The sequence below is a fragment of the Eurosta solidaginis genome, chromosome 1 (genome assembly GCF_040869045.1).
Source record: "Eurosta solidaginis isolate ZX-2024a chromosome 1, ASM4086904v1, whole genome shotgun sequence".
NCBI classification, from domain to species: Eukaryota; Metazoa; Arthropoda; class Insecta; order Diptera; family Tephritidae; genus Eurosta; species Eurosta solidaginis.
In genome coordinates, this window is record NC_090319.1 from 51,426,740 (window position 1) to 51,444,787 (window position 18,048).

The following is an 18,048-nucleotide window of genomic DNA, read 5'->3' on the forward strand; positions in this document are numbered from 1 at the left end:
ACCCAAGCACCCAATTTTGGGGTTGCTCACATCCTAACACAGTTTGAGATGTTGTGCTGTTAGAGACATAGTTGCAATGTAAAAAATTAAGGGGATGCAGCTAACCCTTCTTCCCTAGAGTATTTATACTGCTTTAGTCAAGAGTAATTTTCACGGCTGTCTACACTGATTTAGCAGCTTGTAAAATTTGTTATTTCAAGTTCAGCGCAGTGTACCGCATACCCTACTATTTCCGTAACTTATGAACCATCGGTATACATGTGTATTGCTTCGTTTGCCATTTGAGCGCCCTTGCGCCAATCCTACATCTTAATTGTAGCTCGAAGATATCAATTAGTCCTTTATATGATGACGGCTTTGCTTGGTAATGACAGCCTACACAATGCGTCTAATATTTTGAGAAAGGTACTTTCTTTGAGTTTAGGCTGCACAATCGCTATAAATATCCAATGATAGAGAGAAAGGGATATAGACCCCACGTAAACCCTTGGATTCTTTTTCATGCAGTGAAGTACCGTCGATGCCTTCTTCAAACTCTCAACCATGTTGAGCTTCTACGACAATGTACTGTCTATGATTTATAGATGATTTATAAATACTTTGCACAAGGCTTCTCCTAGAGGGTCCCCTAGTAGCATTGACCTAGTCATGTTAAGGATATTGTACCTTTTAGTAAAGAAGACCATATCTATCTGCTCCACAAGTGTGGTATATCTGACATTAAATACCCAGGTATATAGATTCCGAAGCTCCGATCCATCAAAGATCTAATTGTTGGGAGGCACTTTTCACTGCAACTCCATTTAAGCACGCCGTAAATTTGACTGGTCCCCCGTCGAACCGCCTGAGCAGTGGGTGATAATACTCCACCCTGCGACGTTTTCGTGTCCACAAATTTTGTGCATTCATACAACCCCATTACGAAGTAATCTTTCCACAATTATACATGAAGCCAATCTATCTGATTATGTAATTAAGACCATCTTTGATCTCCCGTTGAGAGGCTGAAGGGCGCCTCGAATACTCTAAACTAAAAGGGCAAGGAGTAAACGACGACGTCACGACGAAGGTACTTTTTGACACACATTTCCCATTAGGAGACGGTTCAGAAGAGCCAGCAGACATCACTCATACTTCGATCACGGAGCGGGTAGTGCCGGGCTCGATACCAAGATCGAATGGGCAGTGAAGACGTGAATAAGTGGAAAGTGCCTTCCAACGATTAGTTCTTTGATGGATCGGGCGCTTCGGGATATTCATACCTGGGCAACTAATGTCGGGTTGAAAGTCAATGCGGAGAAGACGGTTATGGTCTTGTTTATATAGAGATACAAGGTCCCAAATTGCACCCGGTCTAAGTTAGGAAGTGTAACCTTACAGGAGAAACCTTGCACAAAATATCTAGGAATGATACTAGACAGTAAGTTGTCATGGAAGCTCAACGTGGAGGAGAGGTGAAGAAGGCCTCAACGGAGCTTTGTGCATGTAAAAAATGCTGGGGTGTACGTGGGGCTTATCGCATTCTCTTTCTCTTTGGATTTGTACAGTGATTGTAAGCCCTATCCTATTCTTCTTCTTGTTTGGTGGAAAGCCACACAAAAAGCAACCTACCTCAAAAAATTAGAGGGGTATGGAGATTATCAACGCTTAGCATTACGGGAGCCCTGAAAACAACCCCGACAACTTCACTGTATGCCATTAGACATGGTAGCAAAAAACATAGCGTTAACAACTGCAACCAGACTCGGTGCACGGGGCAGTTTGAGCGCCGACCATACGGCCATAGTAGTATAGCGTCATCAATCACAAGAGGAACAGACAACCTGATTCCCTATCTGCGCTTCGAGGGAGATCTTAAGCTCACAATACAGGTGGACGGTTGGGGTAAGTGTGCGCAAATGGCGGACGAAGCGATACATGTGTACACAGATGGTTCCAAAGTAGTGAAAGGAGTAGGGTCTGTGGTATACTGGGCTGATCCGGAAATAAGCAGACCCGAAAGACTGCCGGATTACTGTAGCGTTTTCCAAGCGGAAATATTAGCCGTAACCAAAGCAGCAGAAACCCTGGAAGAGAATAGTTTAAGCTGCAACCGTGTTATCTTTGCTAGAGTGTAAGCAGTCTCTGGAGAGAATCGGGACAGGGAGAAGCGTACATCTATATTGGGTCCCAGGGCATATGGGAATAGATGGGAATGAAAAAGTGGATGAACTAGCTAAAAGGGGAGCATCCCTTGAAGCTTGCTCCGTAGAGGTCCCAATTAGACTGGGCGAGAGTAAGCGAAGGCAAGAGGTGCACATGATCAAAGCAGGAAAGGCGTGGGTTCAAGCGCGGAACTGTAAAGTGTCGAATATTATGTGTAGCTCTTACAATCTTAGGCTAACAAATTTGCTTCTATCATTAAAAAGGCAGGACTGTAGATTCATGACGGGTATTCTGACTGGACGCTGCCTTCTGGCGTCACATGCCTTTAAATTAGGCTTGGTCAATGATAGCAGATGTAGGAAGTGCGGGCTGGAGGAGGAAACGGTCTTGCACGTTCTGTGCTCGAGCGCTGCGCTTGCCAGGCTAAGATTCCAGCTATTAGGAGTTATACAGTGTTAGATCTAGAAGCAGCAAGTGGCTTAAGTCCTAGGAAGCTTCTAGTATTTGCGAAGAGGACGGAGTTATTTGATAAAATTGATCCTGATTTTTGATAGGGTTTTTCAATTTGGTCGTTAAAGCAAACTTCTGGTAACACTACGGACTCAATCAGTCTATGTGAGGTCCACATGAACCGGCCACTTCAACCTAACCTAACCTTGATCTCCCGTTTATTGACATTATTGAAAGCCCCAGCAAGGTCAAAGTATACTCGTTTGACATACTTCTTTTACTCCCAGGCTTTCTTTATATTTAAATACCCCTCTAAGCAGTGCAGTGGATGCCGGTTTGCCTTTGGTGTACTCATGTTCTGTTTTGGACAACATTTTTTCATCCATGTTAGACCTTATATATACATCTACGATGTTAAGACGATGGTTCTGTAGTTTGGCGAAACAAATGACTGATCTGAATGAAAAACTACACGAGTGACTCCATGAGTGCAATACATGACTCAGTCCTATGCATCCATCGCGTATTGCTTTAAGCTCTTTCAGGAACGTTCTACTCTGGATTTTTAGCATGGCAGGGAATATGCCATCTGGGCCTGGCAATTTAAACGCAGAAAAAGTCTTCAGCATTACAATAACAAGTTATGAACATACTTATATACAGCAATTAGTATAAAATATATATATGTATATTATGTATGTGTATGAATTTTCTTTTATAATTGCTGTTAATAAGAAATCTTTGTGTTACATTACTGCGACAGCTGTCTTTTATTTATATATTTATTTGTTCAAACTAATAAATATAGTAGTAATATATATAAATGCGAATATCTACACATGTATACATAAGTCTTTTTACATATTTGTTGACAGGCAAACAAACGATTAGCCTTCACCGTCAAAAAATGTCAACGCCACCACCTTCACCTCGACAGTCAAACAAGAACACCAGCAGACGCGATCATTCGCCCCTAACTTTGGCATTCATAATTTCATTTATTTTTATTGTTTTTCGGTTTCATTGACTTATGTTTATGCTACAAAAATTAAATTGTTTTTGTTTTCTTATTTCTCACAATTTCTCTATTTTGATACAGTACAAGTACAGCAAACATATAAAACATTTCCAAGTTTATGTAAATATATTTACATGTGTACGTATGTACTATGTATATGCACGAAATTGGCTCTCATTTTGCACTTGCGCCGCACTTTTACGCTTTCGCACTGACGTCATACTTCCAACTTTAATATACATTCGACTTTTCGGCGATCACTTTTGTGGACATAGAATGTGTGTAGTTTATATCACCTAGTAACCGCCAAAAGGGCTTTAGTGACAAAAAGATAGTTTTCAGTAGAAAAATACCTCTTAGGTAAGGGCAGGTTGAAGTGGCTGCCCTGTTTATACTTAAGAAAGTATCATTAGGCCCGTTATGATACCACTCAAAAGACACCATTGCAAAGTGGTCGGTTCCATAGGCCAAATTTAAAAAAATCATAGTGAAAAGTTTGTCACCAAATGTTAGTATCTCTTATTGGAACAGCCTTTTAATAGGTATATTTGTTTTTGTTGTATTCGAACTTTACTTTTAAGAATAGCTTCAAAATTGGGGTTATGGTATTAGTTGGTTTTTGCAGTGTGATCCATTACCCCCGTGTTTGTTTATTGACTTGAAAGTGGATGTGCTTCTTTTGCATTAGCTTGCATGCTGCAGTCGACATACGTTGATGTTCTTCATCACGAATAATATGCCTGTTCCCACCCTGCCTGGTGAGTTCGTTTGCAATGCAGTTTCCCTCGATCTCTTCCTTGCTCTGGGACTCATCTGATGTGTACATTGCTCTTTTGGGATTTCTCTTGAAGAGATCGGCATTAGTGGTTGTTCAGAATTGAACGAGTAAAAGCTAAGATATTTGATAACAGTCCAGCTGTTGCAGAAAATAAAGATCTCGTTATCGATATTGTATGGCCCTCTCCTAACTGCGGCTTTTATGGTGGCTAATACTTCTGCCTGGAAGAAATTGCAAAGAATGGGTTGTCTAAAGCATAGTTGAGTCTAGGTTTCTTGAATACTCTCCGCCTCCAACTCTGTTGTTTAGCTTGGAATTGTCGATGTGTATGGAAAATTTTCATCAACAGCAAGGCAACCACTTTTGGATGCAATCGCCCTATTGGGAATTTTCACTGTTGTGGCCGTACAAAGATCATTGTTGGGACGAAGAAAACTTTACTTTTTTTAATATGCCAAAGTTGTCTATAATTTTATTGTTTCAATTGGACAACTTTTTTTAACAAAGGGCTAAGAGCTTCGCTAGGCGTTGTTCTTAGAACAATATTTATGATGATTATACTAAATCTAAGGGCTTTACCAAGACACCATTTCATATAGCAGTATGGGTCGGATAATCACGATATAAATCCGTCTGTACATATTGGCTGTGAGTCAGTGGATCTTTTGCTTGTAACTAATGCAATTACTCCTTTTTTCCCAGTTCAGGTTTTTGTTCAGAACTAGGAATTTGGCCTTATCTGCCAGGTTTAAGACCCTCACAATCTCTAGTAAGTTTTAAGTTGGTATTTGTATTTGATATAAAGAACAAGCTGAACTCTATCGGAATTGAGGCTGTACTCGCATCGAATCTCCCATAAGGAAATCTCTCGCGGTGATACCCGCATCAGGTCGCATAAAGTTTGACGAAACTTGCCTCTATAAGCAATAGTAAGGTCACCAGCATATCTTCTCGCTCCCCCACTTAGTATCTATTGACAACGAGTTTACCGTTTGGTTCCATAAAAGCGGGGAACAACACCACCCTAAGGTGTGCCGCTTGCGATATTGCGTATTAGGTTAACCTTCCCCAGTGAAGAAAGTAATTTCCTTCCAGCGAGTACTCAATCATTCCCACCAGAGGCTTCATAACATCCAGATTTGTTAGAACTTTTTTAACTAAATCTCAATTTATATTGTTGGGTATTCCTTTAAACTTTAGGAAGACCACAAGACAGTAATCTCTTTCGAACAAAAATGTTTAATAGTAATGGCTAGGCTGTGAAACGCAGTATACGTATATTAATCCTTGATGTATGGGTGCTGAAAGACAGATATGAGGTTTATTCCAATAATGGGAGTCAAGGAATAGCTTATTGTCCTCCACCGGGTCTTGGATACAAATAACAAAGTACTGATAGATCTGTAGTCCCGCGGATGGTAATGAGAGGATTTCCTTGCCTTAGAAATGAATATAGCCATGGCACTTCGCCATGCACACGAAATATAATTTAGAGCCAAGCAGGCGGCAAAAATCTGCTGATATCTTCAAAGCGTAAATAAGCTAAGCTGGGACAGTTCCGTCAGTTCCAGCAATCTTAAGAGGCTTAAAGTTTTTAACTGTCCATCTAAAGCTTTCCTCAGTGATGGGTTAATTTACAGCCTGATTTGCTGCAGGTGCTTCAGGGGCGTCAGTCATATTATTCGAAAATATATGTGTCCAGGTGTAGGGTTTCCCTTTCTGTGCTGATTTATTATTAAAAACAAGTAAGAACGAGACTGTCTTCGGCTGTGCCGAAGACTTCATACCGTTCATGAATGAGGCTGAACAATAATCTTATCCTGTTCGTAATCTCCAAATAATCGGATGTATAAAATAAGAAATATATAGTAAAAAGGTGTACATACCTAAACGATTTTTAAAATAGATATAAAATAAAAAATGGCAAAAAAACCCCTTATCTGAACGATCGGTATGGGATATATATTATATATAGCTCCGATCTAAATGATTTTTTCAGGATATTTTCTAAAATATATTAGAATATATATCACCGAGTTTCACGTTTATACTTTCTAAATTACGGCAGGAATGACCAAAGTCGTCTTATCTGAACAATCGATTGTATGGGAGATATATGTTATAGTGGTCCGATCCTACCGGATCCGACAAATGTCTAATATAATACAAAAATACATCCTCGTGCAAAATTTAATTGAGATGTCTCAAAACTTGAGGGACTAATTTGCGTTCAAACAGACAAACGGACGGACAGACGGACATGGCTATATCAACTCAGTTCGCCGCCCTGATCAATTCGGTATACTTAATGGTGAGTCTATCTTCTATATTTCTCAACGTTACAAACATCGCGCCAAAGTTAATATACCATTTCATGTTCATGAAAGGTATAACAATAAAACAATTATACAAGATCTTAAGCATGGAATTTTCATCGATCGATATTGGGGCTTAGTAGCTTAAAAAAACTGTTGCTACTGAAACTTGTAAATGGTCGCTTATGTGTTTTTGACAATAAGGTCTCCTTTTATTTTATTATTTTAAGTTTTCATCAACCACTAGCTGTTCGTTTTCTAATTCACATAGATACATACATACACACGGCCTAATATGTCTGCCTACGCCTACATATTTGAAAATTGCAGTTTCTTCTTCTCTTAATTGAATTGGCTGAAATAATATAAATTTAATTTTGTTGCTGTTTTGTCTCGAGTGACTGTATTTGCCTGATTTTTTCTAATTTGTTTTAAAAAATCGAAGCTCACATCGGCCACTTGCGTCAGTTGAAAATTTAATTTCGATCGCTGTGGACACTCGTCGCTGTTGTCGAAAATACGCATTTGTTCCTGTTTGAAAAAAATAGTTGATAACTAACTTGAAATATGGCTGTAAGTGAAAGTTGTTATTTAATAAAAAGGAAGCTTGAAAATAATAATCCAAAAAAAAAAAAAATCTAGGTCAGTGTAAATCTGAAAAAGTAAATCACACAAGGGTTAAGTATCAGGACAATCAATTTCGATGCAATGTAATGAGAATATAATCATTAATTTCATTAAATAGCGCTTAGCCGCCTAAGTGATTTTTTCCGTTTGGTAATAAGTCGTGCTAGCTATCCCTGTCTCGTGATAACTGACGTCAATCGGGAGCACCAAAGGAAGTCAAGTCTTCCTCTACCCGCCTCTCACAAATCAGTGGAGGTGTCCTCCTTCCTCTGCTTCCAAACTGCGGTGTCAACTGAAGCACTTGCAGGGCCGTTGCATCTCTGTTTTCGCATAATATCACTTAGCCAAAGAAACCTTTGGCAAGAATTATTTTGCGTTTGATTACTAAGCTGAAATTGCTGTTGTTTATGAGAACCTAATATTGTTTGAAATCTCCAAAAACAAAAAGAAAAAAAAAGAAAAACAACTTGTAACCTGAAACATATTTTTATATTATTATACCTTTATATTCAGTCGCTTTCATGTTTGTCCCCTCATTTCGATACGAATTTGTGACCCACAAAAAAGTCTTTTTCGGTAACTTCCCGTTGAGCTAGACACTTGATACTTAGAGCATAGTTCAGATCTTGGAGACATTACAATGCAAGTGAAAAAAATCGACTAGGTGGCACACGGAACGAGATATACAGAAAAAAAATTTTAAAATGGAAATTTTGCGATCGACTTTTAACTAACTTCTCGGTGATCCAGAGTCTTGAAACTTAGCACATAGTTTGCAAGTCGATGGCACTACAATTCGTGGAAAACAAAATGCCGCCAGGTGGCAAACGAATCGAGATAAACGAATATCCCTGAAAATCTCTGAAAAAATGCAGAGACTTGAAATTTGGACCGTGATCAGAACCTGGTGATATTGCAATATTTGATACAAACAATTTTGCTAGGTGGCTCATGGATAGAGATATTAAGAAGATTAATTTTGATTTGGGAATTTTCAATCCATTTTTAACTAGCTTTCCGGTGACCTATAGACTTGAAGCTAGGCACACAATTCGAGGCTTGGTGGCAATACAATTTACAGAAAACCAAATTCCGCTAGGTGACACGCTAAGTGAGATAACCACAAATGCTTGAAAAACGAGGGGAATCTTACAATCGATTTTTTAGTAACTTCCCAGTTAGCCGAAGATATGAAACACGAGCCGTAAATCAGAACTCGGTGACAATGCAATATTTGATCAAAAAAATTCCGCTAGGTGGGGCATGGATGGAGATATTCGGAAAATTAGTTTTGATTTGGGAATTTTTCAATCCATTTTTAACTATCTTTCCGGTAGCAATGCTTAATCAAAAAATCAAATCGAGATATTAAGAAAATTAGTTTGCATTTGGGAATTTTTCAATCCATTTTTGACTAACTTCCCGGCGACCTATATACTTGAAACTTGGCACTTAGTCAGAGGCCTGGTGACAATACAATTTATAGAAAACAAAGTTCCGCTAGGTGGCGCGCTAGTCAAGATAACTGCAAATCCTTTAAAAAGCGGGGAATCTTGCGATCGATTTTCGAGTAACTTTCCGATGAGCTAGAGACACGAAACTTGGGCGTAAATCAGCACCCGGTGACAATGCAATATTTTATCAAAAAAATTCCGCTATTGGATCGGATCGAGATATTGAGAAAACTAGTTTTAAATTGGGAATCTTGCTATCGATTTTTAACTAACTTCCTGGATATATAGGGACTTGAAACCGGAAATATAGTTTAAAACTCGATGACAGTGCAATGTTTGATCAAAAAATTTGAGCTACGTAACGCACAAGTCGAACTATTTAGAAGATTTGGCCATACCTTCATGGCTAGCCTCCTGAGTGTTGCAGGCGTTGTAGAATTCCACGTGGTTGAAGGCCCAACTCAATGCCTCTCTTTGCTTCTTTTAGGCGTACGCGACTTTCACCACGATTCACGCAGTGCCTTGAGCTCGATTCGAACCTTGAACGATTTATCAATAGACCGATAAAAACAAAAACAATTAGTACTAAAAAATTGAAAATAAAAAGATGATAAAAAATTTTAAGGACTACTTTTATATAAATGGACCAAAAATAGAAGGCAATTTGTCCTTTAATGCAGGCATAGTCTTGTTGAATTTTGACTAAAAAGTGTTAACAATAGCTCTTGTAATAGAATTTTGGGATTTAAAATTATAAAGGTGGAGCGCGTATTTAAATTTTAAATAATAAATTAATTAATCCCAAGTACTTGGTTTGCCTTAAATTGAAAGATTGTGCTCCACCATTATAGTTTTAAATCCCAAAATTTTTTACAAGAGCTATTGTTAAAGTTTTTTGGTCAAAATTCAACAAGACTATGTCTGTATGTCTATTGTGGCCACCGTGGTGTGATGGTAGCGTGCTCCGCCTATCACACCGTATGCCCTGGGTTCAACTCCCGGGCAAAGCAACATCAAAATTTTAGAAATAAGGTTTTTCAATTAGAAGAAAATTTTTCTAAGCGGGGTCGCCCCTCGGCAGTGTTTGGCAAGCGCTCCGGGTGTATTTCTGCCATGAAAAGCTCTCAGTGAAAACTCGTCTGCCTTGCAGATGCCGTTCGGAGTCGGCAAAAAACATGTAGGTCCCGTCCGGCCAATTTGTAGGGAAAATCAAGAGGAGCACGACGCAAATTGGAAGAGAAGGTCGGCCTTAGATCTCTTCGGAGGGTATCGCGCCTTACATTTATTATTTTTTTTTTTATGTCTGTATTAAAGGAAAAATTGCCTTTTATTTTTTGATCCATTTATATAAAGATAGTCCTTAAAATTTTGTATCATCGTTTTACTTAATTTTTTTTTTATTTGCAAAATGGTGAGGTTTGAAATGCTAACAACATATTCAAGTATTTTCAGAATTCGAATTTTTTTTTTAGATGACAGCCGTTATTATATAGGCGTTAGCCCCCTTTTTGTAAGTTGCATCGTCACTTGGTACTTAAATTAATGTCTGCTGTGGCAAAATGTACACCTTAAACAATCTACACATGTAGGCGATGTGATACACTTTTTCAAATTTCATCTCGTCGGTGGCGGAAAGTCTACCAATTTTTCGTGAGTTTTATCGTATTAATATTCAGTACAAAATAAAAAAAATGATTTGAATATTTTTTGACTGAATAATTAAAGGAGATACATTTTAGCACATACAAAAATAAAAAAAATTAAAAAAAAATTTTTTTTTAGCAATTTTAAAAGGTGTGCCCAAATTGGTACAGTGGCCACACATAGTTAATATATTTTTTATAACCAATTTAAAACTGCACCCATTTCTTAAGTCAAAGAACTGGACCAAATTCCCGAAAATTGTAGAAACAAAAGTGAGATAACCCAAAGAGGTTTGTGCGGAATCTCGAGGAATGCAATGAATTGCTATCAAAGACGCTTATGACATAACAGAGCTTGTTTTCTAAAAGGATTGAGCAAAGCCGCCATTGCGAAGCAACGATCTGAGTCTCTTTAGAAGGCAAGTACAGGGCCAAGTATAAGGTTCTGCTGAGGATATACATGCCTGAAAATTTCAGGTCGAAGAAAGTCTCATGGAGAAATTTCAATTCAAACTTCCAGTGCTCCAACGAAACAGTGCGGTCGAGGAAATTATTAGCAAGGAAAAATGCAGGATCTTGAAAAGAAAGAGAAATTAGAATGATCGTGTCGTATTGAAGAATCCTTTTTCGGTTTTCGACATACATTTCCCAACGGGAAATGATTCACAAAATCCAGCAGACAGCTCTTACTATCTTACACGGAACCAGCACCAAGATCGAATGGGCGTTGAAAACTTCCTCTAAGCGAAAACCACCTGGCTTAGATGATAGACTCCCTGCCATGCCACAAATTCGGAGAGCAGCTATTGCGGAATAGCTCAAAATAATATTCTATGTATGCATAAGACTGAATCATGTACCGCACTCTTCAAAAATGGCTCATGAAATTTTCCTACCAAATGCGGGAATATTTCTTCTTGATGGATCTGATAGATATGTACACAGAGTCCAACACGGAAGAAAAGTTTTCTCCAAAACACAACATGCGTATACCAAAGGCAAAGTAATAGACATGCACTGTATAGGGTGGCTATAAACACATACAAAATCCAAAAATATAAGAAGTAAGCCTAAGGAGTATTCTTAGATATTGCCGGGGCTTTCACCAATGTCTCCAAAAGGGCGATGTGGATGGTCTTAATAATATTGAAGTACATACAGCTATAACCGGATGGATCAGTTGTATGTTAAATTGGAGGTACTTCACAAGGGGGGTTGTATGAGGTTACGTAAAAGTGTGCGTATTTTCACCTCTGCTTTCATTATCAGCCAACTGCTCAAGTGGTTCGATGAGGGACCACTCAAACCTACGGCTTTTGCAGATGATGTTGCGGCGGTCATAAGAAGCAATTAGCTCTTTGATCGATCGTGAGCTTCGGGATATACATAACTGGGCATCTAATATCGGATTGGCCGCAAACGCGCAGAAGACGGATATTACCTAGTTAATTTAGAGGTAAGGAAAGGTCACAAATCGCACCAGGCATAGGCATGGGAACCTGTCGCTTTATACAATAAGTTTACGTGGAAGCCCCAAGTGAAGGAAAGAGTGAAAAAGGAATAAGGCCTCGGAGGGACTTGATGCGAGCAAAAGTTTCCTGGGGTGAACGTGGGGTGTATCACCCACGCTATCTCTCTAATTGGGTGTCTACATCGATTTTAGATCCTAACTTATACAACGCAGTTTTTGTTTGGTGGACAACCACACAAAAAAGGATATATACTAATATAATTGAAGGGGTGTGCAGCCTATCAGCAGCATTGTATGCCAGTCTGCAAATCGCATCTTAGGGCCAAATATGTAGCGCTAGTAACTGCAACAAGACTTAAGAGCTCGGGCGGCTGAAGTGACTGCCGTATAGAAAGCAGATCCTACAGGCTACCAGATCACTGCTATGTTTTTCGTGAGGAAATTGTAGCCGTGAAGAAAGCAGAGGAAACTCTAGAAGAAGCATACTCAAGCCGCAGTCGAGTCAATGTATATATTGATAGTCAAGCAGCAACAATCTCGAACAGTACTTCATCAAAAAATGTCGTGGAATGCAACGAAGCATTAGAGAAACTTCGCTCAGGCCGAACCAAATATCTGTACTAGGTTCCACATCATAAAGTGCAAAAAAGGTAACGAAGAGGTCAATGAGTTGGCAAAGGAGGGTGCAGCACTCGATGAACCGGAGGTAGACGTTACAATATGTTTAATAGAAATCAAGAGGGGACAGGACTAACATATTATCCATTCGTAACGATTAAAGGCGTATACAGAAGCGAGGGTCTGTAAAATTTCTTAGATCATGCGCAAATTTTACAACGTTGCTCATATCGCTAACATGAGAAAACTGAAGACCCTTGATGGGTATGTTAAGTGAACACTGCCTTTTCTATGTCATATGCTTATAAGTTGGGCATTGTAGGTAACATAAGATATATAAATTTCAAGCTGCGGGAATGAAAGTTTTACATAAGAGCTTTGTAGCAAAAAAATATTTCGTTTAGTTTTTTATATTAGCTTCACTTGCTTGTTTGTATGTATGCAAATCTTTTCTATGCCAAATTATCAAAAATAAGTGTTACGCATACACATCGGTACCTTTCTTTACGGTGGTATGGACATGTTTGAGTGTAATTGGTTGGTTTTTGGTGCTTATTTCGATAACGATTTGAATTGTAATTTAAAAAAAAATATATTAGAGAAAAATTGCAAAGCTTACAAACGGCGATAGTTACTAGGACATGTTTCTGAATTTCATTTCTTAACAGCTTGCTTTTGGGGAACTGAGTATTGAACTCGAAATCTCAAACATTCATACTTTATACTAACGTTTTTCAAGCGGAAATATCAGCCGTAACCAAAGCAGTAGAAACCCTGGAAGAGAATAGCTTAAGCTGTAATCGTGTTAACTTTTATATTGACAGTCCAGCAGCAATTAAGACAATAATCTCGCATAGCACAGCATCTAAATGCATGTTAGAGTGTAAGCAGTCTCTGGAGAGAATCGGGACAGGGAGAAGCATACATCTATATTGGGTCCCAGGACACCTGGAATAGATCGGAATAAAAAAGCGGTCGAACTATCTAAAAAGGGCGCTTCCCTTGAAGCTTGCTCCGTAGACGTTCCACTTATACAGGGCGAGATTAAGCGAAGGCGAGAGGTGCACGTGATCGACTAAGCGAGGAAGGCGTGGGTGCAAGCGCGGGGCTGTAAAGTGTCGAAAATTATGTGTAGGTCTTACAACCTTAGACTAACAAAGTTACTTCTATCATTAAAATGAGAGGACTGTAGACTCATGACGGGTCTTCTGACTGCCTAACACCACCAAGAAAATGCGGAATTGGGCGTGGCACCTCCCATACAAATGGAATCTTTAGTAATGCATATCTTTGAAGGTATACATGCCAGAACATTGAAATTCAGTAAGGAGTTATTTGAGGTCAATCTTTAACACCACCAAGAATATACGGAATTGGGAAAAAGGGGGCGTGGAACCTCCCATTCAAATGGAATCTTTGGTACTGCATAACTTTGAAGGTATACATGCCAGAACATTGAAATTCAGTAAGGAGTTATTTGAGGTCAATCTTTAACACCACCAAGAAAATATGGAATTGGGAAAAAGGGGGCGTGGAACCTCCCATACAAATGGAATATATTATACTGCATATATCTGGATGTCGTAATGGTAGGATAATTAAAATTGGTAAGGAGCTATGTGACGTTAAGTCCTAAAACCTCCAGTAAAATGTGGAATGGGGAAAAAATATAGCTGCCGTACAAACTTAAGTTATTTTAACACCTAAAGTTTGACTGCATTGTTGAGTTTAGCTGTTATGCCTTTTCGACGTTTAGTAATCTGCCGCTGTTAAAAAAATTGTTTAGCTTCAGTCTATCTACATCTTCTATAAAAATCTAATTCTGTGTGTGTGTTGAAAACGTGTTTGCTATATTTCGATCATCTCCAAATTTTGGCTCGAGGTTCCTTCGATCAAGACGAAAGTTTTTCATATTTCAGAATTAAGAATTTTAAATTTAAATGTTTTTGTTTTTTGGCTATGCGAAAGAACTATCTTAGCTCCAAAAAATGATGATGTTAACAAAATCAATGATCGCTTTCAAAATCAATTTCCTGGTGAAGTGATGAAATATAAATCGATCGACACAGTTACAGATGAAGATAAAATTGTGAATTATCCAAATGAATTTCTATACTCCTTAGAACCAAAAGGAATGCCTGCGCATATATCAACTTTGAAAATTGGCTCACGAGTCATGCTTCTTCGGAATGTAATCAAAGCAACAATCATCAGCGGTAAAAGCAATACAATAATATAAAATAAGATAAAATAGGATACAAGAATAAAATGTTTTAACAGAAAATTTCACCAAATATGCGTACAAAATTCAATTCAATTTACAGAACAATAAATTACAACGTTACAACGTGCGCCTGGTAAAGCTAGTACTAGTATAAAAACCTTTAACCACTCAGCCATATGAATGCCCCACTGCTCGCTTTGAAATTGGTTTCTCTAAGTATTACCTTTTTGTTGCTATGCCTTTATTCACCATTTATGTAGGTATATACTGATTCTATATACATATTAATCCTAATTGTGTGGAATAATTATAGGCGCGCTGCAAGAGCTTAGTAGCATTGAATTTTTTCCTCTAATGTCAATAACAAAAACAATTGTATAAATCAATTTGAGCATGTCTCGCTAATTAAATACAGATAAAAAAATTTCAATAAAATTATGTGAACTTTATAGAAATAAATCAAATTTCTAAAGCACTAAAAAATATATGAAATTTTGTTATTTATAATAAATTATTACCTTTTGCCATAAATATACATAAATATATATAGCGAATTTTATGAAAATAGTGAATTTATGTTACTGAAACAAAATGCATTTTAATACGCAATATTTGCATACAAATATTTTTAATTATTACGTCATTGCACACACATCTAATAGATTTATATTTTATGTTTTTTTATAGCAAACGAGTAAACTTTTTACGTAGATACTCGCTGATTGAAATGAATTTAAATTTGCGGTGCATTTAAAATAAAATAAAAAAATGTTAAAGATAATATATAATCTCGATCGAAAAACCGCCGAAACATTGACAAACCGAATAATTGAAATGCGGTTAAATGCAAAGTTATGTTTAATTGAATTCGATGTATAATTTTTTTTTTTTTTCAGCTGCGCCATAAATAGTTTTTGTTACACTGTGCGCATATTGATGACAAGGTGATGGAGAATGATTAAGGGCGGGGAGTGTGTGAGTAAGCGACAATGATTGCTGATTTTTTGTATTTAAATATACATATTCATTTAAATTATACATATTAGTTTGATTCACAATTGGCTCGATTATTTGTTAGTCAGTAGGTGGAACCTTTTTTTTTGGTATTATTTGTTTTTTCTTTTTAATTATCAAGTTTAAATTTATACAAATACTGGCATATGTGCATAGGTTTCACCCCACATTTCTATAAAAATATGCAAATTAGGTAAATCACTCCTCCTTTTCCCATTTCACTGGGGCTGTTAGAACTTAACGTAATATAGCTGCTTACCAATTTTCATCCATTCTATCATTACTAAATCCAGATATATGCAGTTTCAAATACTCCATTTGTGCGGGAGTTCGAAACAATTTTAATGGGTGATTCAAATTTGATTGTGATCGGTCAATGCGACTAGAACGCAACCCCATCTATACCTACATACATAATTTGAATTTTATATATGTATATCAGGGTGTGTCGATTTGTTTGGACGAAAGTTAACCGATATCACGCCATCGATTTTAGGATAGGATTTGGGCTCAGGAAAAAAAGTTCTCCTACGCATACCCAAAAAAATAATTTACTAGCCTGCGAAATAAAATTTTTTTAAATTTTTTTCGACTTTGATTTTTAAGATTGTTTTCATAACCTACTAAAAAAATGTTCATATGTATACTCTGTCCGACCCAAAAATATCCGCTTACAATGTTGTCTATAACAGTTAAAAAAAAAAAAAAAATACATGAAAATTTTACAATCAAATGAAAATTTTTTTTTGGTAGGTCATAACAAAACCCTTAAAAATCAAAGTAAAAAAAAAAAAAAAATTCAATTTCGCAGGCTCGAAATTAATTTTTTTGTGTATGCGTAGTGGAACTTTTTCCTGAGCCCAAATCCTATCGTAAAATCGATGGCGCTATATCGGTTAATAAATCGGCGCAGTGTAAAATATATAGATTAAAAAATAATTTAATAAAATTTTAAGTTAAACGGTTTTATTGAAAATCATACTTACATTAAGTAATAATAATACTAAAAGCTATAAAATAATTAGTTAGGTCCTAGGTACTAGTCATCACACTCCTCACCAATCTAGGGCGGTGATCAGACAATTAAACAAAAGCGTTGGACGCATCAAATTTGTATTGATAGTCATAAGTAAGACCAACTGAACCTTAATCAGGTTATGCCACACATCACATCTTTAGAAATTTCACACACCCAATGCTTTTATTTAATTGTCTGATCAACGCCTTAGTTTGATGAGGAGTGTGATCACTAGTACCTAGGTTAGGTTGAACTGCCCGGTCCATGAGGACCTCAAATAGACTGATTGAGTCCGTAGTGTTACCAGAAATTTGTTTTAATGACCAAACTGAAATACCCTTTCAAAAATCAGGACCTATGTTATAAAATAACACCGTTCTCTTGGCAAATACTAGAAGCTTCCTAGGACTTAAGCCAGTTTCTGCTTCTAGATCTGACAGCTGTATCACTCCTAATAGCTGGAGTCTTAGCCTGGCAAGTGCAGGACATGAACTCAAAACGTGCTCGACCGGTTCCCCCTCCAACCAGCACTTCCTACATCTGCTATCACTAACCAAGTCTAATTTAAAGGCACGTGACGTCAGAAGACAGTGTCCAGTCAGAATACCCGTCATGAGCCTACAGACCTCTCTTTTTAATGATAGAAGCAACTTTGTTAGTCTAAGGTTGTAAGACCTACAGATGATCTTCGACACTTTACAGCCCCGCGCTTAAACCCACGCCTTTCCCGCTTGTTCGATCATGTGCACCTCTCACCTTCGCTTAATTTCGCCCAGTCTAATTGGGACGTCTACGGAGCAAGCTTCAAGTGATGCGCCCTTCTTAGCTAGTTCGTCCGCTTTTTCGTTGCCATCTATTCCCATATGCCCTGGGGCCCAATATAGATATATGTTTCTCCCTGTCCCGATTATCTCCAGAGACTGGTTACACTCTAACACGCATTTAGATGCTGTGCTATACGAGATTATTGCCTTAATTGCTGCTTGGCTGTCAATATAAAAGCTAACACGGTTGCAGTTTAAGCTATTCTCTTCCAGGGTTTCTACTGCTTTGGTTACGGCTAATATTTCCGCTTGGACAACGCTACAGTAATCCGGCAGCCTGTAGGATATGCTTATTTCCGGATCAACACAGCATACCGCAGATCCTACTCTTTCCACTAACTTGGAACCATCTGTGTACACGTGTATCGCCTCGTCCGCCATCTGCGCACCCTCAGTAAAACTGTTAACTTAAATTTTTTTTATTATTATTTTATTTTCAAGTTTTTAGT

The 18,048-nt window shown here is 37.7% G+C and overlaps 1 protein-coding gene across 1 annotated transcript in view; it reads left to right on the forward strand.

Annotated features, from left to right (window-relative positions):
- Window positions 1-7,119: 7,119 nt before the first annotated feature.
- Window positions 7,120-18,048, forward strand: part of LOC137239839 (muscle-specific protein 20) — a 47,980-nt gene continuing 37,051 nt past the window's right edge. The window contains exon 1 of the mRNA XM_067765593.1: window positions 7,120-7,279. Within this exon, the coding sequence (XP_067621694.1) occupies window positions 7,274-7,279 (6 nt within the window). The 5' untranslated portion in view covers window positions 7,120-7,273. The remainder of the gene's footprint in view (window positions 7,280-18,048) is intronic.